The 27,555-nt window shown below is 48.5% G+C and overlaps 1 protein-coding gene across 12 annotated transcripts in view; it reads right to left on the bottom strand.

Annotated features, from left to right (window-relative positions):
* Nucleotides 1-27,555, bottom strand: part of KANSL3 (KAT8 regulatory NSL complex subunit 3) — a 517,274-nt gene that overhangs the window by 296,768 nt on the left and 192,951 nt on the right. For all 12 annotated transcript variants that reach the window (XM_078666984.1, XM_078666988.1, XM_078666986.1 and 9 more), the window contains exons 9-12: nt 8,772-8,843; nt 7,720-7,794; nt 6,037-6,194; nt 5,675-5,738 (exon numbers count right to left, since the gene is read on the bottom strand). In XM_078666984.1, the coding sequence (XP_078523110.1) occupies nt 5,675-5,738; nt 6,037-6,194; nt 7,720-7,794; nt 8,772-8,843 (369 nt within the window). The remainder of the gene's footprint in view (nt 1-5,674; nt 5,739-6,036; nt 6,195-7,719; nt 7,795-8,771; nt 8,844-27,555) is intronic.

Here is a 27,555-nt window from a genome sequence, read left to right as displayed (position 1 = left end):
CTCTGTTCCTGGAACATGCACTGCTTAAAGATTGATGTTGTGCTTTAAAGCCCATGCCCATAGGTCTTGTGCTTCTTGGGACAGGAGAAGTGATCGTGTTCCTCCCTGCTTGTTGACGTAGTGCATGCTTGTTGTGTTGTCTGTTCTCACCAACACATTGGCCTCCTGAATGATTGCACAAAACGCCTTGAGTGCAAGAGAAATGGCTCTCAGTTCCAGACGGTTGATGTGCCACCGCCTTTGTTGAGCAGTCCACTTGCCACGGATTGTGAGGCCTTGAAGATGCGCTCCCCAGCCCTCTAGAGACGCATTCGTAGTGATGGTAAGGCTTGGTGCCTCTTGAAGGAATGCGCACCTCTTCTGGAGATGTCGCTTTTGTGTCCACCAGAGGAGAGAATTCCGCATGAGCGGTGTAATCCTGATGAGATCTTTGAAGGTGCCGGAGACCTGTAGCCACTGTAGGCTCAGTTCCTCCTGAAGCGGTCTCATCCTGAGGCGGCAGTTTGGTATTAATGGGATACAAGAAGATATCATCCCCAGAAAAGACTTGTACAGTCGAACTGAAACTAATCTTCTTGATAGCAGATTCTGCGCCATGTGTTTGATCTTCATTTGCCTTTCCTCCGAGACAAAGGCTTGGAGCTTTTGCGTGTCCAATGTTGCTCCTAAGAAAGCTCGTCTTTGAGAAGGTTTCATTTGGGATTTGTCGAGGTTGACGGACAGACCCAGAGACTGAAACAGGTGTAGACACTGTTGTAGATGATAATGTGCAACCTCGCGAGAACTGGCCTTTATAAGGCAGTCGTCTAAATATGGGAAAACTTGAATTCCCTACAGCCGGAGGTGTGCCACCACCGGGGTCAAAATGTTCGTAAATACTCTTGGCACTGCCCATAGCCCGAAAGGTAGAACCTTGAATTGGTAATCCCTGCCAGCCACCCTGAAGCGCAGGAATTTCCTGTGGCGAGGTAGAATGGGGATATGGAAATATGCATCTTGGAGATCTAAGGTGACCATGAAATCTCCCTCTGCCAAATGATGTAATATTTCCTGAAGCGATAACATCCTGAATGTTAACTTCTTTAAATACTTGTTTAGAGCGCGAAGATCTAGGATCGTGCACCACTCTCCGTTTTTCTTCTTTATTAGGAAAAATCTGGAGTAAAACCCCATGCCCCTCATTTTCTGAGGTACGCTTTCGATCGCTCCTTTTTGAATCATCAATTTGATTTGGGCAAACAACTCCTTCAGGTGAGCTGGAGGTGGTCCTTTCGGTGGGACATTTGGAGGAAATTTCTCGAATTCTAGGGCATGGCCCCTGGTCACGATCTCTAGGACCCATTTGTCTGACGTTATCGACAGCCAATTTGAGTAAAATTTTGATATTCGTCCTCCAATTTTTTCTCGAGAGTGGGGCTGTGGTGGTGGCAGGTGAAATGTCTCATTGGCGCTTATCCTTTCCACTGTAATTTGTCTTTCCCCTGTTTTGGGTATAAGTAGACTTTCTCTGGCCATAAGATTGGTAGCGCTGAGTGTGAAAGCGCTGATTGCCCTGTCTGTAGGAGGATTGCTGGTTATATCCACCTCTGTTGGAGGACGATCCCCGTCCTCTCGCTCCTCGAAAGGGCGGCTTGCGGAATTGGAGGCTGCCTAAGGATTTCGCTGTTTCCGTATCCTTTTTAATCGTCTGCAAGGCTTCCTCCACTTGGGGGCCAAACAGATATTCACCATCATATGGCATGTCCAATACCTTATTCTGGACCTCTTGTCTGAAGGAAGTGGAACGTAGCCACCCCTGCCTACGGAGGACCGCAGCACCCGCTAGTTGTCAAAAGCCAGTTGAGGCTACATCAACTGCTGAATCAATCTCTTCTGAGATTCTCTGGCCTTCTTGTAGGATCTTCAGCGCCTCAGCCTTGGAAGGCTCAGGAAGGAGGTCGATGAACGGTGCGATGTCGGACCACTTCTGTCGGTCATATCTTCCCAAGATGGCCAATGAATTAGCCGCTCGAACAGTCGTAGCCGCCATGGTGGAGACGCGCTTCCCAATAGAACCTAAGCGTTTGCCATCTCTGTCCGGCGGAGCTGTAACAGGAAAAGAAGGATTTCTAGCCCTCTTTTGTGCTGCTTGGACAATTACAGAGTCAAGTTTAGGCTGTCCAATAAGGCACGCAGGTGATTTGTCCGGTGCCCTGTACTTTTTCTCCATCCGTGGCAGGACTGGAGGAATGGACGCCGGGGTTGCCATGACCTTAATCCCTTCTTGCCAAATAAAGTCGATGATGGGAATAGACTTGATCTGTTTTCTGGGCTGGTCTTTAAAATCATATAGAAAACAGTCTTGTTCCATGTGTTCCATATTAATATGAAAGCGTTTAGTAGCACGCTCCATCAAAAGGTAAAAACTGCCCACGTCCACCGGCGGTGAAATTGAGACAGTCTGAGGTGAAGGAGAAGGAGTTTGCACCTGGTATTCATCCCACTCCGACTCATCCTGTACCTCTCCTTCTTCTCTTTGATCATCTTCATCCGAAGACTGAACATCCACAGGCTGATCGTGTGGTGAAGGTGAAGAAGGATTTGCTGGTTGAGAAACTGGCAAAGGCTCTTCAGTAGCCAGAGTAACAGGCACCGAGCCTGTAGATTCAGATGGTGGAAACCTTCTATAATAATCATTCAACATATATTGTATGTTGGTAAGTAAAGCAACTGGCACTTGCGAGACAGGGACTCTGTCTACAGGAGATGCCATACGTACAGGTGATTGTATATACTCCTGTTCTTCTTCTTGATATTTTATATTCAACTCAGAAGGACTAGTGGCTGCACCGAATGTCCTTTGAACCACTTCATCCTCACTGTCAGAGTCTAAAAGCTGGTCCGGAACCTGCGACGACGATCTTTGAGGTGAAATATGTAGGGGTGAGAGCTGGAAAGTTGGTTCACGCCTTTGAACTAAAGACTGTTTTGGTGTCAAGAACACCGTAGACGGTGACCAGACTTGCAACGCAGTGCAAGATGACAATTGCGGCGTCGACGGTGCGTCCACCGTTGCCGATGAGGCAGACGTCAATGGTTCTGTCGTCGACGGCATAGACTTCGTCGACGAAACAGGCTTCGTCGACGGCACAAGCTTCGTCGACGGTACAGACTTCGTCGACGGTACAGACTTCGTCGACGGTACAGACTTCGTCGACGGTACAGACTTCGTCGACGGTACAGGCTTCGACGACGGTACAGGCTTCGTCGACGGGACAGGCTTCGTCGACGGGACAGGCTTCGTCGACGGGACAGGCTTCGTCGACGGGACAGGCTTCGTCGACGGGACAGGCTTCGTCGACGGGACAGGTTTCGTCGACGGGACAGGCTTCGTCGACGGGACAGGCTTCGTCGCCGGTATAGACTTCGTCGACAGGACAGGCTTCGTCGACAGGACAGGCTTCGTCGACGGTATCGGCTTCGCCGACGGTGGCAACTTCGTCGACGGTGCGGAGCTCGCCGACGAGCCCGTCGACGGTATCTTCTTCGTCGACGGTAGAGCTTTTAGAGGAGTCGACGACGAGGCGTCGGCGACGGCCGTCGTCGACGATATAGGTCTAACGGATACATAGACCATAGTTAGTGAAGAAGCTGCGGACGACATGATCATCTGAGGCTTGGGAGATGAGAATGTCACCGTCGACGTAGATGTAGAGTCGGAGGTCTTCGTCGACGATGAGACAGAAGATGGTGTCGTCGACGATACAGAAACAGTCTGAGGTGAAATTTTGTCAACTGCCTGAGGCAATCTTTTGGTGGACCGTTTTTGAGGTGCAGAAGAGCCCTCCATATCCTTGCCTGTGGGATTAGCCTTAGAGGTGGAAGGCTTGTCAGATCCCTTAGAAGGTTGATGTTTTTTAGCAACCTTAGCTCCAGGAGATGGCAATACCTCAGACGCAGGCCTCTTTCTAGACGCTGAAGTGGAACCAGAGGCTATACTGCCAACCTCAGACACAGGATTATCAGAATCCTTAAGCTTTTGTAGCCACAAAAGCATCCGACCCTCTCTGTCTCTGAGAGTTTTCTGAGGAAAAGTCCTGCAGATCTTACAGTCCTTGACTTGGTGATCTGGGTACAGGCAATAAATACATTTCTTGTGGGGGTCCTCTTTAAAAAGCCGAAGCTTACCACAAGAATCACAGGCTCTAAACAGATTTCTTTGTAGACATCCTTGAAGAAAAGATCCAAAAGGAAGAAAGAGAAGAAAACTGAGCAGAGCTCAGGGAGACTCCCTTCACACGACGTGCGGTAGAAAATCTGAGAGCCTGAGCCTCTGGGGAGAAGCTTCTGGTGGGTGCTGGCGCCTGATTGGCTGTATTTTGGACTATACAAAATGACTAGGATATTCATAGGTGTGGAAGTTTTTTCTACTGTAGCTTTGGCTACTTTACTTCCTGGTTTGTTTTTTATTGGTATTTACTATGTATTTATAGCATATTATTGCTTTTTTATGTACCGTGGGACTCCCACTCCGACGACGGGGAATGATTCAGGCATATGAATCTATGAAAGACACCCCTAATACTGGAGAACAAGAATTATCTTCCTCTCTGTTTGAGCCTCTGAGATCAGCGTTTAAAAAAAGTACATCTGCTCCTCTAACTAGTCTTGTTCTTCACGGTTTCTACATTTATGGGTCACATGAAGAGCTTCCGCGATCACTCTACGCCTACTGCTTTGAGTCTCCTTAATTGGTCAGCCATGTTTTTAACTTTATAAGGCTGTTACTCTGACATTCATTCACACTCTCATTCTCTTTCCTGTTACCAGTACTTTACAAGAATGCCTCAGTGAATATCCTCAACACCAATTTCATAACCTTCACACAAGGCCGTAACAACATTAAGGAGAGGAGACCAGTGGGTGGAAAAGCAAAAACAAATTCTAAGCATCAATGGTGTTAAGCATTGGACCATAAGCAAAAGTAGCAATAGGAGAGTTGCATCTTGATTCTTTTTCATGTCTCCATGTGGCCTCTTTGTACAGGGTTCCCTGCATCTGCCTACTGGTTTCCAAGCCTTTACCCACGCTGCCCTGCAGGCTTGTCAATAACCCTCTTTGCTCTCCATGGAACCATCATATATGTGCACCACCGCAGGAAGGCATGGGCACCACTTCAACACCCTGCTGCACCTGTAGTCTAAGACAAATGACCTCTTTTATTGGAACACTGTGAATAGATGCTACCCGTCTTTTTCTCCACTGCTTCGCTCAGATTAAATACTCCTTTGCCAAAGCTTCACAGAGGTGTGGGTAGATATACCTACTATGTATGCCATCAAATTATGATCCCGATTGGTCATGAGTTTCAATCAAACTTGGGCAAACTATACATACTCTGCAAATTCCTAAAGAGAAGATTCTTAGTTTGTCATAGGAATTCTTGGCTTCATTACGCTAGCTATGATAGCCCTACATCAATTCTGCACATTTCCTTATGCTTTACAGTACACAAGCCATATCCTTTTCCTGATTCCCATCCATCTGCAAACCACTGACTACTTCTCTGTAATGCTCCTCAAGGATGGCAGGGCATGGACCACAACTTTCTTTTCATCTTTCAACATCATACTTCTGAAAAGAGAGAATGAAGAGGTAGAGTGTTTGTCACCTCTTTCTAGGAAACAAACCATACCTGAACACATCTATCCACCATGCTCTGGGTGAGTCCTTCAGACTTCTTCTTTGCTTTGCTTATTCTGAAAGCGGAAAAGAAATCATTTCAGGATGCCATCTTGAAATGGCTTCTACATAAGACAGGCGTATCGCCAAGCTCAATGCATAAACATTTAGGGGAATATTCACACATGACCAGGCTTTCCATAAACCAAAGTCAGTAGTACTGTACACTCCAACATGTATACATCCATGCACATCCTTCCTCTGTTGGATAAGAATTAGCAATCCAAACTTTCATAACAGAAAATGAATAGCAAAAACAGCAAACATGGATGTTTCCCTCACACACAAAATGTACAAAATGAAAATCAGTATTACCGGAGGCTGTCATCAGCTCCTCCAACAACCACCAAGCTGTTATCGGCACGTATCTTTTCCCGAAAATCTTCCATGGACTCCACATTGCACTGGAGTGCATTCTGCCCAATCACAAACAGCACTGGGGTCTTCATATCCAGCAGGGGGTCATCCACATCCTGCCAGAAATCACCAGGAACAGCACATGACTCTGCAAACATTCCAACATAGAACAAACTGCTGCCTCTGCAGCTACTAAAGATACACAGTCAATGTTGCATGGGCCTGAGGGTAACCCAATTTATAGGGTTCTGGAACACACTGTCAAGCCTCTTGCAGCTAGGGCCAAAGAATGCCAGCAGCACAAGTCCATCCGCTCCTTCATAGAAATGGAGATCCAAATGAAAACCATTTAAGGTTGAAGGCCCTGTTGTACACAAAATCAGGACCCTGACATACCCCAAACAGAGATAAAGCTCTAAGGGCCCCTAAATGCTGGCCTGTGCCCATATACCTCACAGTGATGTGTTTTTGCTATTGGGGTGTTTCCTTCTTAGAATATTGGAATTGCAAATGTATATAGCATTTTAGCTGCCATATTATGGGACTGCAGTGTATGGTAAAAGCCACCTGGATATGGAATCCTGTTCTATGCACCTTGAACACTAATTCCCCACCTATGCAAATCATACTAAGTGTTTTTGTTATCAATACCTATTCCAAAGACTAGTATAGCACTATCTCTTAGTGATAATTTTTCTGTGTCAACTCAAGTGTTAACAAATCACAAAATCTTGCATCAGTCCCAGGTTGAATTAAGTTTTTGCTAGCTTCTCCATCAGTACAGCCAGGCTCATGAGATATGTCTATTGTTAAGTTTTTCCGTCATGCCTCCCACCCCTTATGCCACATGCTTTCCTCTGCCTTGTATCTCCAGTCCAATTTCCTTGTCCCAACCCCTCAATCTTTAATATCAGCTGACATTTTCCCTAGAGACCTCAAAACGACTGCCTTCACAGTCAGGCTTCTCTTACTTCATAAAAATAATGCTCTAGCTTCTTTTTGTAATCATCTGCTTCAATGCACTTTTTTATGTTGAGTGAGAGTCCTTTAATAGTGTCAGTAATTTGTGGTGGAGTTGTATAGTTCTACATCACTATTTTCACATAAAGATGATGGATTACTCAGAGAAAAAGGGTGCACAGCGAGGGTTGATCTCTGATTTCTCCCAGAAGGTCACACTCCAGTAATGTTGCTAAGAGCTTTGCACTTCTGCTCTTTCACTCTTGTTTAATCCTTCTGTTAACATGCTCAAAAGATATTGCTGTATCATGTCTTCTCTAGCCGTTAATTTACCAGACATCTCATACAGCTTCAGTCTGACTATTGCCTGAGATAAGTTTTCAGTCACACACCATGCTACCCCAAGTCTCTTTACATCTGTGATGCTTTCCTGCATTCTTTATATGCAAAATGGCTTTGTATGAGATAAACCGCAATTCCCACTCACTTCTTAAATTCCTGATAATCTGCAGAGCTTAAACGGTGTGATTGAGGCGCATGAAACAGTTTCCATCGTATGCCAGCCATGCCTTTAATAAAAACCTAGGCCCATGGTACGGTTTTGTAAGATAATCATATTACTGGCATGTCAGACATCTCAGGAAGAATATTTGGAGCGCTACAAAGTCATATAAAACTTACCCCGCGGGGGCCTTCTACAGTTATCAGAGGAAACCCCAAACACACCACAGCAGTAACATACTCCAGGACTGAAACCTGTTGGAAAAAAGAAAACGTACCTCCATTATAAAAATTAATTTTGCTTAATATCACAAACTTTATCTATGTCTGACCTATAATACTCAAAAACAAGCACACATCTGTGTAGGTTACCAACATGTGCACAAAATGCAAAACATGCACAGCCCACTAGTAAAATTCAACACATCTTAAATCAGACATAGAACATCTTTTACACATTCATGAGTACTAACAAATAACTTATAACCAACCAAAATACATGCACTGTTACAATAAAATCATGAAAACAAGGACATTCCACTGCAGCATAACTAAAGTGTGTGGGTCTTCAGGATAAATAGGTGACTTTGGCCTGGAGTTCAAAGTTCTAAACTCAGCTTCGCTATCTAACAATAGATCATGCTATTACAATATTAACAACACATTTTTCTATAGTGCTTCATTTCACATTTGGAAATTTTTAAGCACTGTAAATAAGAAGTTACTAGAACCGTATTTATTGATATAATTTTACTTAACTCAAACGGGCGGAAGTCTGAGTTAGCCGTGCCAGGATTCTTACTTCTGACATGCAGGTCAAAATAGATGACAATGGAATTGTTCAACTAAGTGTCACATCTTACCAGATAATTTCAGAACACTCATCTACACACAGAAGGCACACCGTCTTTGCACTTTGTGTACTTAAAATTGTAAAGATGTTAAAAACTTAGTGTCACATTACAGTCCCAACTGTGTGTAAATCACTACATTCTTGCTTTTGAAAGAAAGTCTAAACTCGTTATTACACATCACAATTCTGCAAGTACAACACTTTTTAACAAGCAAAATTGTTTTTATCCAAAAACAGACCAGCAGCTCCTTAGAGCTAGAAACCGAAAAGAAATATCCTGGGACGGAGGGTCTGAGGGGACATCACTCGGCATTAAAATGGGCACAATCATTATATCTCCCAGTAACAAACCAAAAGTGTAGCCGGCGTGCAAACTTACGTGGCATGCTACCAGAGCTCCAGTGTTCCAGCCAATTAAAATAATTGGCTTGTGCGGAAAATGACTGTGGATCTGTAGAAGAAGCAAAAAGAGTAAAATAGGTCTTTAGTGATACAGATGTTCATTAACCAATAGTATGCCTCCTCTAGACATGTCGCTCAGTGGTCTGCTGAGAAACCGAGGAGGAGGGTATCTGGTGTGAAAATACATTATGGCAGTGTTAAAAGGATTGAAGGGTCAGTCTAGCATTTAATTCTGCATACATCACTTGTTTGCTATTTTCAGTAAGTGACACTAAGTCATACACTTAACTTGTCATAACTATAAGCTTCATCCTATGCACTTAATGGACCATACATTGTAATGCTCTGCTGCCCTACACATATAATCTTGCGCAAGGCAGTGATAACCAGACAAAGGACATGGAGTGGGAAGACTGAATTTTTCAAGCTATTTGAGAAGGATTCAATCAACGTACAAAGAAATTAAAATAGCACTGGTTTGCACCCTCACAGAATGCACATAACATCACATCTGCTTCTTTAGATTTTACCCCCACCCCGACCTCAGTGATAGATTTCTTTGTACAAGAGTAGCTTACTGCATTGTCTCACCAAAATCAACTGAGAACACTGAAGTGGACAAAGCTAACACCAAACCTTTAGCCTCACACTTACAGAAGCGTTTTCCTATGGCTCTTCCACTGCACATCAGTAACCCTTTGACTAATTTCCTGCATGATTAAAGGTCAAAGAAATGCAAAATAAAGAGGTCACGCATCGCATATCTTAAAGCGTGCTTTTAAATGGGAATGTCTATCAAAACAGAGACAAAATAGTGAAGCTAGACTCCTCTCTAATTGACCCAGCAAAAATTGCACAAATCACAATCATTCTAGAGCTGCTTTGTCTAATTTAGCTAAGCTTTTACCTTGTCGAATGAGTTTGGGTGATTTGAGGTTTTTGCATTCAGTATGCTTTTACATTTTCCAATTGATAACTAAACTGGCATGAATATCTTCGACAACACCCACTGGTACGAAGTGCTCTAACACAAATGGATATGCTGACACATCCCATAACTAAGTTATATAACCACTGCCAATGCAATAATCATAGGACTCTGGCGTTTCTGCACTTACCTCTCCCCTGCACTCCTGAACAACGGCATAGGCGGTGAGTTTTAAGTGCCTTATCACATGGACAATTAGTAGTATCACAAAGTGAAAAACGTGTCACATTTCTATACAAAACCCCCACTCTTGATGCCCACTTGTGAGCTGGACCTCTAAATGTTCATATCATGAAAGCCAGCGAATATCTGAATATGGTGGAGGTTATTTCAGAAAACTGCGGCGAGAAGTACTGCAAAGGGGATATTGTGGTGACCATTGCACACAGGAGATCTTGCACTAACCTCACCACAGGTGACTCTATTAGACAGATGTTGTAGGAAGCTAGCTCTTTATATAGTGGACCAAAAAGAGGTACACTGTGTAAAGAGTCCAGGCAAACCCTAGTTGGCTTACAGAGGCACAAATGATAACCCAAATGCTCTCTTTTGTGATAGTGTAGGCAAGCTGTTAGGCTTATCAGAAGGTAGTGCTAAGCATTTGTTGACACACACACACAAAGGCAAAACATTAGACACATGCTCAAGAATACATCTGAGACCAATTTAGAAAAATAAGTCATATTTTTATATAAATGTTGATACTAAGAACTTCAATAGTAAGTAAGAACTTCTTTAAATATTGATTTTAGCACGTAAGTAAAATGTTCATTTAAATGCGCCTTAACGCACAATGCTTTCCTGTGACAGAGAAGGCATACAGATATTTACCGTCCGTTTCCGAGGTACTCCTTTGGGAATTAGGATCGTAATATGCCAAAGTCCAAAGTACTACTAGCAGGTTCTCGTTATCTGCCCTGGGGTGTCTGGTTGCAGAGGTGCAGGTCAAATTGGTAGCTGTGCACGCAAGTCAGTAAGGCAAAGGGAAGCCACCTAGAAACAGGCTGCAGCGGAGGGACTTAAGGACAAATCCGTGAGCTACCAACGGGGGGCTTGGGACACAATGGTCCATTGGACAAAGGAGCACAGTTGGGGCACTCTGGTGCAGAGTAGAAAGGCCAGCTGGGCTCATTGAGGCTTGGGCCCTCAAACGCTGCCTTGTCTTGGAGTCCCGACTAGAGTCCTGTGAAGCTCTGGCTTGTCCTGGTGTCCTCTCACTGGTTAGGGGGGAGGGGGAGGGAGATTACAGATCTTACCTTCAGGAGCACATGGTCCTCTTCCTGGGGGGCTGCTACATTGAGCTGGCCGGGGAGCTGCAACACGGTAAACTAGACTTTGCGCTTCGGTGCCTGCAGATGGCAGGGGAGTACCTCCTCTTCTCCAAAGGGGATTGCTTGGTGATTTGTGAATGGCTGGCAGTCTCCAGAGTTCTTCGAAGCTGGTCAGCGGCAGGAGGAGCCGCTGGGTCGAGATTGTCGAGACTTAGTACACAAGACAGGGTTTGGCACCAAAAGTCCACTGCAGTCTTCAGTTATTGCTTCTTTTTGTTGGGGCTCTCAGTGACCTTCTCTTCTTGATCTATCCAATCTAAGTTCTTGGTTTCAGGGGAGCCACCGAGATATACAATTTAGGGTGTTAAGGGGAGTAACGGGTAGTAGCCAATTGGCTACTTATCTTTAGGGTGTCTATACCCTCTATATTGCCACTTCCTATGGGAAGTGGGCATAACCCTCGAGTCTAATTCAGTAATCAAGAATGCAGTTTTTGAATGAGAGAGTGAAACAGGTGGAGGTGGTGACGAAATCCTTAGTGGAGGACGTGTCGGAACTGCAAGTGGCTATGGAGAAGGTGATGGCTGAAAATAAATCGCTCAGGGACAAGTTGGATGACCAGGAGGGGCGCTCGAGAAGGAACAACGTTCGAATACTGGGGGTTCCGGAATCGGAAGATAAAGGTGCACTGGACCTCTATGTGGAGGACTTGATAAAGACGCAATTAAACCCCAAGGGCCTCTCACACTTTTTCTCGGTGGAGAGGGCCGACAGAGTACCTGGTGGCAAACCAAAATTAGAGCCAACCCCCCCCCCCCCCCCCGACCTATCCTGGCGAGACTCTTCAATTTTCGCGATCGCGGTGCGATTCTGCAGGCAGCGAGAGTGACTCCAGCCATCCAGATTCAAAATTCTAAAGTGGCCTTCTTCCCAGACTACACTGCTGAGGTGGCGCGGTGCAGGAGAACATTCCTGGATGTAAAGAGGGAGTTGAGGGCCAAAGAAATGTCGTACTCGATGCTGTTCCCTGCGCGTCTCAGGGTGGTGGCGGAGGATAAAGTTTGGTTCTTTGAAACACCAGAGGCGGCTCAGAACTGGCTTGAAGGCTGGAGAACTGCAGGACAAACCCACCGCACACACAGGAATGACCGTAATCACAGACAAAACAGCCAGGCGGGATCGCAAAGGTCAGGCAGAGGGGGGAGTAACCAGATCACCGACGCATGTATCCTTAGGAGCGGAGGGGGGTGTAGAATCCTGAACCCCGGTGGCTGATGCAGTGCTGTTCGTTTAGGAACTTTACAGGGTGGGCGCGCTTGTACACTGGCCTGGGGAGCTCGGAGGAGGGCAGGGATGCCACCTGCTCAGGAGGACACTCAGCCCCGGCGCGCAAGTAAACTGTTAACGGGATGGGTTAAGCACTCTGCTATGTTGGGGAGGCGGGGGTTGAAAGCCCGTTAAGCAGGGAGACAGGGAGGGGGGAGGCAGGGGGGTTGTTTAGAAGTTGTTGAAATTCCACAAGTTGGGTCTAATGTCACGAATACAAGCATGTGCTATGCGAGACATGTAGCAGGCGGGTACACCCAGGAAGTTGGAACCGACTTCCACTGCTTTAAGTATAGAGCCATCTACGCACGATTCCCAAATGAGTACAGCTGAAGAGGAGGTGCTGAGATCACGGGTAAAGCCACTTCAACTTATGTCTTGGAATTTAAGAGGGTTGGGTGATAAGATTAAAAGGGGGTTGGTGATAAACGCGATCAGGAGGCAGGGACCGGCTCTGGTACTTGTCCAGGAAACACACCTCACAGGGGGGTCAACCAAGGCTCTCGATAGAATGGGATATAGAATGGCGGTACACTCAGAGTTTACCACGGGATCAAGAGGCACGGGAATCTTAGTTAAGAAATCGGCACAGTTCATCACATTAAGCACTAAGGTAGACACGCAGGGATGCTTTGCTGCGCTCCAAGGGCAGTGGGAAGGGAGGCTCCTGAACGTGGTATCGGTATATATCCCCTCAGCACTACACTCGGTTATGTTACCAGCACTGGGTGATTTCTTACTAGACCTGCCTGATGGGGACATACTAATTGGAGGGGACTTTAATGAAACGGTGGATACACGGGTGGACAGATTTCCGGAGGCACCTCAGCCTAATGGTCCTTTCAGATTTCAGAGGTTCTTGACAGCAATGGGATTAGTTGACACGTGGCGCCACACCCACCCCTCAACAAAACAGTACACATACCACTCCACGGTTCATAACAGTCTGTCGCGAATCGACTATTTCTTGGCGCTGGGTGGGGGGCTGCAGCACGTAGATAACGTGGACATACACCCTAGAGGGATCTCAGATCATTCCCCAGTCACGCTCACAATGTCCACACAGGAGAAATCCTGTAGGAGGATTTACCCAATACCAATACACGCATTGTATCTTAAGGTCCCCAAGGTGCGGAAGGCACTCAAAGTGGCGACATCCCACTATTTTGCTGAGAATACTGAGTTAGTACAGTCTTCTGCTGTCCTGTGGGAGGCGTATAAGGCGGTGCTCAGGGGACAGGCTATAACATCCATAACGGGCCATAAACGGGAAGGACAACGTGAGTTGTCAGAGCTGGAACTGGCCCTACACGACGCAACCGTGACACACGAGGAGAATCCTACTCCTGCCACGTCCCACGATTTGCTCCTAAAGCAACAGCACTACAGGGAGTATTTGAAGCAGCAGTCAGTGACTTAAAGAGTAGAGACGACCCATAGGATCTACGACATAGGGGATAAAGCAGGGAAAATATTGGCCTGGTTAGACAAGAAAGGAGGTAGCACCAGGGGTATACAGCGGATTTGTAACAGGCAGGGGTCAGTGCACACACGCCCCGAAGAGATAGTAGAAATCCTAGCAGATTATTTTGAGAGAGTGTACACTCCAGTCAGGAAGGTGTCGGCAGAGGCGGCCCGTGCAGCGATAGGCCATGTCCCCACTCCGACACTGACACCGGAAGCAGTCACAGAACTAGAGACAGACATAACGGAGGAGGAAATACAAAGGGCTATTCATGCGGTAAAGTCGGGTAAGGCTTCGGGACCAAATGGTATTCCGATAGAATGGTACCAGACGGCGTCGGAGGGATTCAGTGGACCCATGCTGGCAATGTTCACAGATAGTCTGGAGAAGGCTAAGCTTCCGTTAGATCAAAGGACGGCGACCATCGTCGCGATTCCTAAGCCCGGAAAACCGACAGAAGACTGTACATCATATCGCCCCATCTCACTCCTTAACGCCGAGGTTAAAATCCTGGCGAAGCTCCTTGCCACCCGGCTGATAGCGTACCTCCCACAACGTATACACTCCGACCAGTCAGGCTTTATGCCACACTGGAATACCGCCCTCAACCTGCGCAGGGTGCACGGTGTGTTGGCCAGAGCGGGCTCATTAACAGAACAGGCGGTCATACTGGCGCTTGACGCAAAGATGGCATTCGACATGGTAGAGTGGCAATATCTTTTCGAAGTCTTGGGACACATGGGATTTGGCCCTAAATTCACTGCCTGGATCCGACTACTATACAGTGAACCGATGGCACAGGTGGGGGCGAACGGCCATATCTTTCGGGCATTCCGGTTGGAGCGAGGGACCCGTCAGGGATGTCCCTTGTCGCCACTGCTCTTTGCGATCGCACTGGAACCATTGGCGACGCTGATACGTTCTACCCCACTTCTGAAGGGGATCTCCTGGACAGAGGGATGGGAGGACCGCATATCCCTATATGCGGATGATATGCTGATATACCTGACGAAGCCGGAATGTAGTATACCGGCGCTGCTAGCACTGTGCGATGAGCAGGGGGGAATATCGGGATATACACTGAACTGGACTAAGTCAGAGATATATGTCCTACAGGGCCCACCACCCGCACTAAGCGAGGATTGTCCCCTGAAAATGGCAGGGTCCTCCTTTCGTTATCCGGGTGTACATGTCACCAGGGACCCAATCGAGTTCTTCCAGAAGAACCTAGCACCGCCGTTGGAACGATTGAAACAAGACGTAAAATTCTGGGCAGCGCTGACGTTGTTGGGTAGAGCAGCGCTATACAAGATGATGTCACTGCCCCGGTTTTTGTACATCCTAGAAAATACGCCATATCCGGTGACTCCAGGGTACTTTAGGCGGGTGTCTGCAATGGTGTCAGGTCTCATGTGGAACAATCGGCCAGCGCGCATAGCTCAGGCGAAACTACATAGGGGGTGGTATGACGGGGGGATTGCGCTGCCAAACCTGCAATTGTACTACTGGGCCGCCCAACTGAAACCCATTAACCAGTGGCTGCATGCACCTCAGGAGGACCAGGCATATAGGGCGGACAGGGTACAGTTAGGTACCAACAGCATACTGGCGCCTCTTTATGACCGGCGACATTTGAGCAGGCTCACGGGACCCACAAAGCTTACTGCATCACTGTGGCACACGGCGCAGGCAAAACTGGGGTGGAAGGGGAAAATCACACGACTCACCCCATTATGGGATACGCGAGCCCTGGGTAATCTGTGGCGCAGCAAGGGTTTCACACATTGGGATACCATAGGTATATCCACAGTGGGAGATTTATGGGAAAAAGGCACGGTGATCCCCTTTGACCGGCTGCGATGACAGTATGAGCTGCAGCCCACGGAAGTGTACCGCTACATACAGATAAGACATGCTCTGCTGGCAGCGGTCCCAAGAGACACAGAAGTCCCAGAGGCATCTCCCCTTGAGGATCGTCTCCTCACGGATTACATGCAGGAGCTGGCAACATCACTCACCTACCGCAAACTGGTTAACAACTTAGAGGACCCGACGGTAAAACTAAGAGCTAAGTGGGTGGAAGACATAGGGGAAATGGACGAATACGAATGGAACAAAGCGCTGGCGTCACCTAGGGAGGTGGGCATGTCGGCGAAATTTAGGCTCGTGCAGCTTAAAATTTTACACAGGGTGTACTACACAAGGAAAATGCTACACACAATACATAGGGCGCAGCACCCATACTGTCTTCGCGGCTGTGGAGAGGAGGGAACACTGTTACACACTATCTGGGAATGTCCTCGCATTCAAGAGTTCTGGAGACAAACGATGCGTACTATATCACAGACACTGGGGGTATCCCTGGTCCCTGAACCACGAAAATGCGTACTAAGCATATGGGAACCTAACGACCTTTCCAGACACGGACTGCAGTGGTCCATGTATGGTATGATTATAGCTAAACGCGACATAGCACAGAAATGGGGTGCGGTTGACACCCCCACATTGACACAGTGGTGCACAAATATGGACAGGGTCATGATAATAGAGAGGACAGTGTACACTAATAGGGCGTGTCCACGTAAGTGGAACAAGATATGGACACCGTGGAACGTTTTTAGGGGGGGACATATGTGAACCTCTGGAGGAAGATGACGCATTGACTTCAGAAGAGGAAGGGGATGACGACTAGGAGGAGTGGAAGCGGGGGATGGGTGGGGATCCAGGAATAGACCCAGAAGCAAGAGTAGGAGGGGGTGAAGTGGGCGGATGGACGGATGAGGGGTATACATTTGTCCACCGTGCAGAATCACCTAACTGAGCGGGAATGTGGTAGTGACAGGCTCAGTGGTCCCACGCATAACAGACGCTCGGCAACTGCAAGTTAGGATAAGGGAATTGTACTTGCTACCTGTAAGACTCATGACCGAATGTGGAAACTTCATGTTATCATTGTTTAATGTTTAAATAATAGAAAAACAGACCTATAATAATTTGAAATCCAAACGAGATCCATACACGCAAATAACGCGGTCGAACCCCCTGGGTTGTCGGCACAGGGGCTGTGTAATTCGGATGCTAAGGATTCAAGGCGAAAATGGTACGGCCGGCCCCAGAGGTTGTAGGCCAGTAACAATGTATGTTGATGGATAAAATAAAGGTCTTTAAAAAAAAAAAAAAAAAAAAGAATGCAGTTTTTTTCCAAGTAAGAACACAACTTACAGATCCAGTCTTCAGGGTTTCAGGTCAACACCAGGCAAGGTTCAAATTGGTACCAAGATTGCACCAACTGCGGCAAATGGGCGGACAGGTGCAGAGGTCAAATTCGGGGTCAGGTGCCCAATGTTAACCAATGGAGACTGGGGGTGAATGAAGATGTGCAGCTCACAGATGAGTAAAGTGGAGTCAGGGGTCGATCTCCTGGAGTTGAGGTAAGTACAAGGGGGCCAGAAGGCAGCAGCAAATTTACACCCTCAGCAACTCAGGGGCTGCCGGGGGAAGAGTGCCATTAGAAATAATGTGGTAACTCTGTGTCCCTATAGAACCTGGGTATATGTGATATGTATAGAAGTGGTTCTGTCGGGTGTGACAATTCCTTTGTTCAGTATAGCTAATATGTCATAGACTTATAATTCACAAATATTACAGGCTTAATGCAAGATTCAACAACGATGGTTCAACTGAACTTTTCTAGAAACAAATAAAAATAAATAGAACACCCCACAAACGGAAAATTGCTTTTTAAAAAATGACGATTGTATTGTATGAATATGGTATTTACATGTTAATTCATCTGGCTGTCTGTCGATAAGGCAATACAATATCTGGCGATAATGTGACTAAAGTGCAGACTTGTGTTGATTGGTGAAGAAAGTGCTATACACATAAAATACAGACAAATAACAATTATGTTGAACTGTCCGTTCTTTTTCGCATGAATACTAGGCCCAATATGACTTCAGAGTAGGGTCAGGGAAGCTTACTTTCTCAGTGGATAGGTTGGACACACCTGACACATTTTTTCTCATTATTTGACAGGCAGTCAACAATTGCTTCCCCACCCCCAGTCCTGATGAAGACCTGCCTCTGACGCTTAATTAGCTGAGCGTCCACCCAGGGTCGAAACGTCGACGTTGTAGTCATGCTAGTCCATGCAGCTTCCCTGACCCCACTCTGAAGTCCTATTGGCCCTAGGATTCATGAGAAAAAGAACGGACAGTTCAACATAATTGTTATTTGTCTGTATTTTATGTGTACTGAGGTCAGTTGGTGTCGTCCTCTTGTTAGCAGCTACACGGCAAGTCTTCCTTCTTCTTGTTCTTCTTTGTAGTTTCAGAATCGGGATCTGTGGCAGGAAGGTTCAGAGTGCCCTTAAATACTACTTACTTGACCTTCGCGCGCTGAGGCATTTGCTGCTCTACTTCGCTATTTTAAAAATAATTTTAAATCTTGTGCTTTACTGCGCGCTTGCGCTGTTAAATCTAGCGCTAGGCGCATTTTTTCGTTACTGCCTGTTCTGGGGGGTTAATCTCAGTATAGGTTCTTACCTGCACTATAATTGTGTCCCCATCCCCACTTGAGGGAATTAGAGCGCTTCAGGGGCTTCTTGGGCTCTTTGGGAGGTCGCGCTGCAGTGTTTGGAGCCGCCATTTTGGGTGAGGGAACCAGGGTGTGCCGAATAGCAGGCGCCATCTTGGTTGGGGGGCTAGTGGTTTGACTGCAGGACTCGTGTGCCTGGAAAGGGCATAAAAACTGAACTTCTTTCACTATCAGGTCAGACTTACTTGACCTTCGCGCGCTGAGGCATTTGCTGCTCTACTTCGCTATTTTAAAAATAATTTTAAATCTTGTGCTTTACTGCGCGCTCGCGCTGTTAAATCTAGCGCTAGGCGCATTTTTTCGTTCCAGCCTGTTCTGGGGGGTTAATCTCAGTATAGGTTCTTACCTGCACTATAATTGTGTCCCCATCCCCACTTGAGGGAATTAGAGCGCTTCAGGGGCTTCTTGGGCTCTTTGGGAGGTCGCGCTGCGGTGTTTGGAGCCGCCATTTTGGGTGAGGGAACCAGGGTGTGCCGAATAGCAGGCGCCATCTTGGTTGGGGGGCTAGTGGTTTGACTGCAGTACTCGTGTGCTTACGGCAATTTAAGATGGTAGACTCTAAGGCGCGCAGCGTGGGCGCGCAGCGGGCTCGCCGGCGGATCGCCGGAGGTTCGCCAGAGGTAAGCCCATTTGCGCCCGTTCGCACACAGGACGCGCCGGGCGCCGGACTCCCTGCCTGTCAGGAACGTACTGCCCCAAAATACTCCCGTGACGATCTCATACGCCGGAACACTGGCACTCTTTTAAACCGTAGGCATAGATCCGTCGGTAGGCACCCAGATTCCATAACCTGCGGCCTGTTGAACGTGAGATCGCTCATTAAGCACTGTGAAGAGATTGCGCTACTCATAGAGACCTATGATCTAGACGCACTCTTCATGACTGAGACCTGGACCACATCGGCTAGTGCGGTGTAATTGGGAACAGCCTGCCCCCGGGTTTTAAAATAATACACAACCCCAGAGTAGGGGCCAGAGGGGGCGGAACTGGACTAATCTTTAGAGAGACACTTAACTTCTCTCAGCTTAACATCAAGGCCATCGTTGGATGTGAGGTACTCGGCCTTTCCATCAAGGGTCCAGGAGGTGTGTTATACACGGGGCTGCTATGCTACAGACCCCCAGCGGGGACGCTATCAGCTGTGCCTGAGCTTATAGATTTAATCTACGATCTGTCTCACTCCCATTCTAGGCTGATGGTGCTAGGGGATTTTAATCTCTGGCCAAATGGACCGACTAATACCGCCTTTGTAGAGCTGGTCCAAGCCTGCCGTAATATTGAGCTTTCACAGCTAGTACTCTCGCAAACCCACTCCAAGGGTCATATTCTTGACCTGCTTTTTGCCGACGCAGGCCAGGTGTCTCAGCGGGATGTCATACCTCAGGGCTGGACTGACCATACTCTCGTCCTTTTCACCCTCTCCTGTCCAGCTGTCACGGCGGCGAAGGGCAGTGTGGGCGGTACTAGAATGGGTAGACAATGGTCTAGACTTCTTGCGCAGCCCGCCCTGCTTAGTCTGCTGCCTGGAGGCTTCGCATTGGGAGATACGGTGGACAGGAGCTATGAGACGTTTTGTCAGCAAATCTCGGCCTCTCTGGACTCTATGGCGCCGATCCGTAAAATAAGAGCTAGGACCAATCTGGCTATGCCATGGTACTCAGAGGGACTCCGGCAGCTCAAGCTTCAGTGCAAACAGGCTGAGCGTGCTTGGAGGAAACAGTATCTGGAACCGTGTAGAGCTCGTTTTAAACAAGCTCTGGCGACCTATAAGGCCGAGATTAAGCTGGCCAAGGCCAGACACCTGGAAGAACTATTGCTGGCAGCTGCTAACAAGTCTCAGGCCTATTTAAGATCGTAAAAGATCTGGCCCACCCAGCTTGTATTAAAAACAACATACCTGCCTCCCAAGCTCTTTGCGATTCGTTGGCACAGGCCTTTGAGGACAAGATTGTTACCATCTTAAATAATCTTGCCTTGCCATCTGGTCAGATTGTGGACCATCCCAACTGTGCTGAGAGTGTGGAGGAGGGTGCCAAGCTAGCTGAAATTAACATCTTGCCCTTACCATCGTTCGAAGATTTCTGTGCATTGGCCAACGGTATATCTTCAGGCTCACCGTCTGACCCGCTTCCACCAAAAATCTGGAAGCTGTGCCGGGAAGAGCTTTTCCCACCTCTTTTTGCCATCTGCTGCCAGTCCCTCAGCTCGGCGCAGGTCCCAGATAGCTGGAAATTGGCGGTTGTTTCTCCATTACTCAAGAAGGAAAATCTGGACCCCGCCTGTCCAGCTAACTACAGACCCATCTCTCTGTTGCCATTTCCTATTAAGATTCTTGAGAAATGGGCCACTAAACACCTCTCCAACTTTCTCGAGGTTAACAACTGTTTGGATGTGGCCCAGTTTGGCTTCAGACCAGCGCACGGGACAGAAGCGGCTTTGGTGACCGTTCTTGATGACCTGCGAACGCGGGCCGACCAGCCTTTTTATTGCTGCTCGACATGTCGGCCGCGTTCGACACGGTCAGCCATACAATACTGATCAGGAGATCGGCGGAGGTTGGAGTATCTGGGTTGGCCCTTGAAGGGCTGGTGTCGTATCTTGATCATAGACACCAGCTAGTGGCCATACCACCCTTTAAATCAAACACCAGAAGGGTTGGTCAGAGCGTACCTCAAGGGTCAGCCATCAGCCCCATTCTCTTCAATCTCTACCTCCGCCCCCTGATCACGTTGATTAAATCTTTTGGCATAACGGTCACCAACTACGCTGACGACACCCAGCTCATCTTTTCCCTCGAGGGTAAGGATGTGTCTCAGGAGGCCTTTCATCGCTGTATGAACACCACGGCTGAATGGCTGGCCAATAACTCCCTGCAGTTCAACAGCGCAAAAACTGAGGTGCTGCACTGCTCCCTGGACCGTATCCCCAGACCACTTCCGCTGGATTTCTGGCCCCCTGATTTCCAGGGCGCTAATTTGTCCGCGGACTCGGTCCGTAATCTGGGGGTAGTGTTCAGCGCTAGCCTGCAGCTCGATGCATCAGTGAATCGAACGGTGGCTACCTGCATGGCGTTGCTCTGCTCGCTGCGTAAGATCTTGCCCCTGCTCCCGGCACAGGTAAGACCAGAGGTAGTGCGGAGCATAATTCTAAGTCGCATTGACTACTGCAACGCACTACTCTTGGGAGCTCCGGCTAATCTAGTCAGTAAATTACAGCGGATGCAGAATTTTGCCGCCAAACTGGCCCTCTCACGTCGACGCCTGGATTCCTCCGCTAAGGCACTTAGGGACCTCCACTGGCTACCAGTTTCCCAAAGGATTGATTTTAAAGCACTGTGCTTGGTATTTAGGGCCCTACATGGGCAGGGTCCGACCCCTTTGCGGGACCTCTTTTCTTGGTACACCCCTTCTAGACTGCTACGTTCAGCCTCTTCTCATTTGGTGGTCGTACCTAAGATTTTGAGGTCCCGGACTGGCGGCCGGTCTTTTAGATTTGCGGCTGCAAGATTGTGGAACTCCCTTCCTCTAGGTCTGAGGGGTCTGGAAAATTTTAATTCCTTTAAAAAAGCCCTGAAAACTCACTTGTTTCCTAGGGCAACGTAAATGTATCTGCTGCTGGAAAACATCATGTATGTGTAAGTGTCAGGACAGTCTAATCGCCAGGATGCCCGTCGGGTGACAGAAATTGCGCTATATAAGTATATCTATACATACATACATACATACTACATTTAGGGGTGTTACAGGTAGGGGAAGGTCAGGGACCAATGGGTCCCTTCCCTGGGGTGAGTACACCCCCTATCCTGCCACTCTCCAGTGGGAGGGGGGCAGAAGCTGGTCTCTGGTTGGGTAGGGCTCCCCACCTTCAAGATGGCGAGAGCCCGGAGTTGTGCTTCACCTAGCCTCCCCCACCTGAAGGGTGGGGTTGGCAGAGGCTGGAACACCCCCTTTCCTCACTTAGGTTTCCAAACCATTCTTCCCGCCAGGGTGGGGGTCAGAACCAGTGGGGGCCAGTTGCTGAGTACAGCAAGTGGCCTGGAGAAGCTCACAAAGGCGGCATGCCTTTGAAGCTCCCCCTGCCCATCCTGAGGGCGGAGTCCTAGCACCTCGCCCCAGGGTGTGCATTGTTGCAGGCCCACGAGAGCGGATGGCTCTCTACCCAGGGGTCCAGCAACATGTCTGCTGGGTTGCAGCCTAGGCAGCCTCTCAGTCAGGACGCCGGTGGTGGGTTAGTTTCAGGGGGCAACTCTAAGTTGCCCTCTGTTGTGCATTTTACATTAAATCCCACACTGACACCAGTGTGGATTTAATGTGGTGAGAACTTTGATATCAAACTTCTCAGTCTTCAGTGTAGCCATCATGCTGCTGTGGAGTTCGTGATGACGACCTCCCAGCACCATATACTCTTAATGGCAGCACGGCACTTACAATGCCCAGGAATGGACCTGGGTACTTACTGTAGGGGTACAGGGCTCATGCACCTGTACCCACACCAATTGCATAGGGCACCCAGCTAGAGGGGTGACTGAGGTATGCCAGGGCAGTGTTTTGTGGGCAGGGCACACAGGGATGGGTGCCATGTCGACTCTTTGTTTTGTTCTGCACCAAGACACTCAGCCTGCAAAGGCAGTGTGTGTGTGTTAAGGTACAGGGCCTCTAAGTGTGGGACAAGAAGTGCTGCAGCCCTTAGGGGTCTTCTATGGTCACAGTGCCCTGGGTACCTATGGTACCATTTACCAGGGGCTGACCTGTGGCCAGAGATGCCAATTACGTTAGTTTTTTGGGGAAGAACACAGGCCCTGGGAACCTGATTAGAAGGCACCTAGTGCACATCAAGGAAAAGTGAATCAGTTATCAGGCAAAAAGTGGGGGGTTACTGCAACAGAAACCCACTTTCCTACAAATTGTAAATGTACTTTGATTTGATTACAGTAGAGTTACTGACTATGCAATGCTTTTCAGTATACAGTACATATACTTTGTATGGGATTTTCGGTAAAATTACAGATAAGTTAATTTTGAGATTACTTTTCTTACACAGTATAGTATACCTGGATAATACACTGGTACATTACCTGTAAACAGGTAAGTAAAATTGTTTTTGTTAGTACAATTTTAAAGAATTTCTTTAGGTTTTCAAACTCAACACTTGGAAATTTTTCCAAGAAAAACAGTCAATGTTATCCTATGGAGTTATCGATTTTAGGGTAAGTATTTGGTAGTGGAAGTTGAGGTTCTAGGGATAGACTCAGGGGTCCCCCAGGGTCAGGGTGGCACTCTCGTAACACCCTCAGCGGCACTAGGGCGGCCGGGAGCAGAATTCTAAGGCCCAATCTTATCCAATGGGGAATAGGGGGCCTCTGGTTGGTGGCTGCAGACGAGCAGGCCACTTGGTTGTGGGAGCAATGCTCCTGTACTTTAGTTCAGGGCAAATAGGGAAAGAAAGAAGCACCAAAGGTGAACCCTTAGCGGCACTAAAGAGGCCGGGTGCAGGGTGCTGTTTCGACGTCGGGCACCCTGTTTGCAATGGGGAACCTCCGGTTTGCAAAGGCACTGCAGGCTCGGGACGAAGGTCCTCTGGGTGCGACCACCACTTTGAGAGGTAAGTTGGGATGCTGGGGGTTGGTTAGGCACCATCAATTGGGCCACCCAAGGCTGTGGGGCATCGGGTGCAGGGGTGCCTTTTAGGGTCGATCTTCTTACCAGCTCCTGGTCGCAGTTGGTGGGACCTTCCGGATTTAGGCTGCAGGCGTCAGTTTGAGGCTCGAGGCAGGCCAGGGGTCGCCGGATCTCGGGTCAGGATCGCCGGGGAGACCTTCACGTGGTATTTGCCCACTCGAGCTCAGGCCGTGGACGGCGGGCGTAGAGCGGTGCAGAGTCGCAATTTACGGTCGGAGCCAGAGGCTGTTGCTTAACAGGTCCGGTGTTCACGGGAGACAAAGTCTTTGTGGTTGAAGGCAGGCACGTCCTCCGGGGTTTTCGAGGTTGCTGGATGCAGGACACACTGGGATTTCGCAGAAGCAGGTTAGAGTCGGAGACAGGCTGGTAGGGCTGGGCCAAGTCAGTGGGCATTTTCCTCTTGTTAGCTTTGGTACGGCTGTTCGGTCCTTTTTTTCTTGTAGTTGGTTCTTGTCTGAGGAAGCAAGGTTCAGAGGTTTTACAGGTAGGCAACAGGTTGAGACCAATGGGTCCCTTCCCTGGGGTAGGCACACCTCCTATTATGCCACCCTCCAGTGGGGTCCCCCCCATCTGCAAGATGGCGGGACAGAGTTGTGCTTCACCTCGCCTCCCCCACCTAAGGGGTGGAGTTGGCAGAGGTGGGCACACCTCTCTTCCTCACATGTTTTTCCCGCTGGTTCTCCCGCCCAAAGTGGGGTCAGAACCAGTGAGGACCAGTTGCTGAAAGCAGCAATTGGCCTGGGGAAGCTCACAAAGGCGGCAAGTTTATGAAGCTTCCCCTTCGTGGACCCTGCCCATCCTGGGGGAGGGTGCTTGGCACCTTGTCCCAGGATGTGCATTGTTTCAGGCCCCCTGAGAGCAGCTGACTCTGGGCCCAGGGTCTCAGAAACATGTCTGGTGGTGGAAGTTGACAGCAGCCACTCAGCCTGGACACTAGAGGTAGGTTAGTTTTCAGGGGGCATATCTAAGATGCCCTCTGTGTGCATTTTTAATTAAATCCCACACTGGCATCAGTGTGGGTTTAATGTGCTGAGAAGTTTGATACCAAACTTTTCAGTTTTTAGTGTAGGCATTATGGTGCTGTGGAGTTCATAATGACAAAACTCCCAGCGCCATATATTCTTAATGGCAGCACTGCACTTACAATGTCTAAGAATTGGTTTAGACACTGTAGGGGTACAGGGCTCATGCACCTGTACCCTCACCACTTGTATAATGCACCCAGCTAGGGGGGTGACTGATCTATGCCAGGGCAGTGGGTTGTAGGCATGGCACACAGGGATGTGTGCCATGTCGACTCTTCACTTTGTTCTGCACCAAAACATGCAGCCTGCAAAGGCAGTGTGTGAGTGTTTAGGTATAGGACCTCTAAGGGTGGCACAATAAGTGCTGCAGCCCTTAAAGGCCTTCCCTGGTCACAGTGCCCTGGGTACCTGTGGTACCATTTACCAGGGGCTGACCTGTGGCCAGAGATGCCGATTGGGTTTAGGCTTCAATGCAGTTTTAGGGAAAGGAGATAGGCTCTGGGTACCTGGTTAGCAGGAGCCCAGGGTACACTTAGTTAAAGCACATGAGCAATTCAGCGAAAAGTGGGGGCAACCATGCAGAAAGAGGGCACTTTCTCACACACTACTTCACTCGACGCTGCGCCACGCCACAACACTACTGCACTCCTTGCTGCTCAACTCTACAACACTACTCCAAGCTGCTCTACTCTACAGCACTACTCTACAGCACTACTCTGCTGCTCAACTCTACACTACGACTACGACTCCACACACCACTACTACGACTCCACACACCACTACTACCACTCCACACACCACTACTACCACTCCACACACCACTACTACCACTCCACACACCACTACTACCACTCCACACACCACTACTACCACTCCACACACCACTACTACCACTCCACACACCACTACTACCACTCCACTCCACTCCACTCCACTCCACTCCACTCCACACTACTCCACACTACTCCACTCCACACTACTCCACACCACACTACTCCACACCACACCACACTACTCCACACCACACCACACTACTCCACACCACACCACACTACTCCACACCACACCACACTACTCCACACCACACTACAACACTCCACACCACACCACACTACTCCACACCACACTACTCCACACCACACTACTCCACACCACACTACTCCACACCACACTACTCCACACCACACTACTCCACACCACACTACTCCACACCACACTACTCCACACCACACAACACTACTTCAAAGCGCTACACAATACTATTCCACACCACACAACACTACTCCATGCCACCCCACAACACCACGAAACCCTACTGCACAACACCCCACATAGATTATGAAACACTAGCTCAGATGTACGAGTTACTTACCTTTGGTAACGATGTATCTGGTAGAGACGATTCTAGCCGCAGATTCCTTCACGTAGAATTATCCCCAGCCGTGAGACTGGATCCGGAAAACTTTTGCCAAAGCATCCCTGCGTGCCGGGGACGGGACAACATCACGTGACTCCGCCCAGGCGTCGTCCGCACACGAGACATCAGCAAGGTCACATAAGACCTGCCCGGCGCGCCTACGTCAGTTTTCTTCGGAGAACTTTTCCGCACCACAATGCGGAACCACCAGGTAGAAAACTGGAAACATGGGAACAGTGTGCGAAAGCAGAAAGAAACAGTGACTAACAACACCACCCACAGTAGTGTCACACCGTGGAACCCAAGGCAGGGAAAGAAGAAGAAGAAACGCAGAGCCCTGCACAACCACCCTGCCAACACATAGACAGCATCCCACGGTACAAGTAGGAACCCTTCAACCCCAACGGAGCAAGGAATGGGACCAGTCCCGAGACAGACAGGGACAACAAACCTCCAAGCCACCCCAACATAAAGGGCAACCACCCACAAGGGACAAGGGCAAGACAAGGCCAGATGACCCTTAATCAGCGGATAGCAATAGAAAGATGGGAGGGGAGGAAGGACAGGGATAGAAAGCATTCCCCCCTAAACCTGGAGTAGCCCGAGCAGCAGGGCACCGAAACACCGGGACTCCTCCAAGAACCAAAGGAGGACTGAACCGCCCTCAGACGGAGTCACCCGTCAAGAACAAGAAGGCACTCACAGGAGATCCAGCCCCCCACCGGAAGGCGAGTACCAAAGAACAAACTAAGGGTACTTAAAGAATAGGGGAGGGAGGGCGGGCCGTGAAGGAATATGCGGCTAGAATCGCCTCTACCAGATACATCGTTACAGAAGGTAAGTAACTCGTACATCTGATAGAGACTACTAGACGCAGATTCCTTCACGTACAATATATGCCCTAGCAATACCCCCTGGGAAGGAGGGTCTGCGAAAGGACCCCACCAACCAATACAGAACAGAGGACCCCACAGGGAACCAGATCTGTGAAC

The sequence above is a fragment of the Lissotriton helveticus genome, chromosome 11 (assembly GCF_964261635.1).
Source record: "Lissotriton helveticus chromosome 11, aLisHel1.1, whole genome shotgun sequence".
Lineage (NCBI taxonomy): Eukaryota > Metazoa > Chordata > Amphibia > Caudata > Salamandridae > Lissotriton > Lissotriton helveticus.
This window is presented reverse-complemented; position numbering and strand designations above follow the sequence as displayed.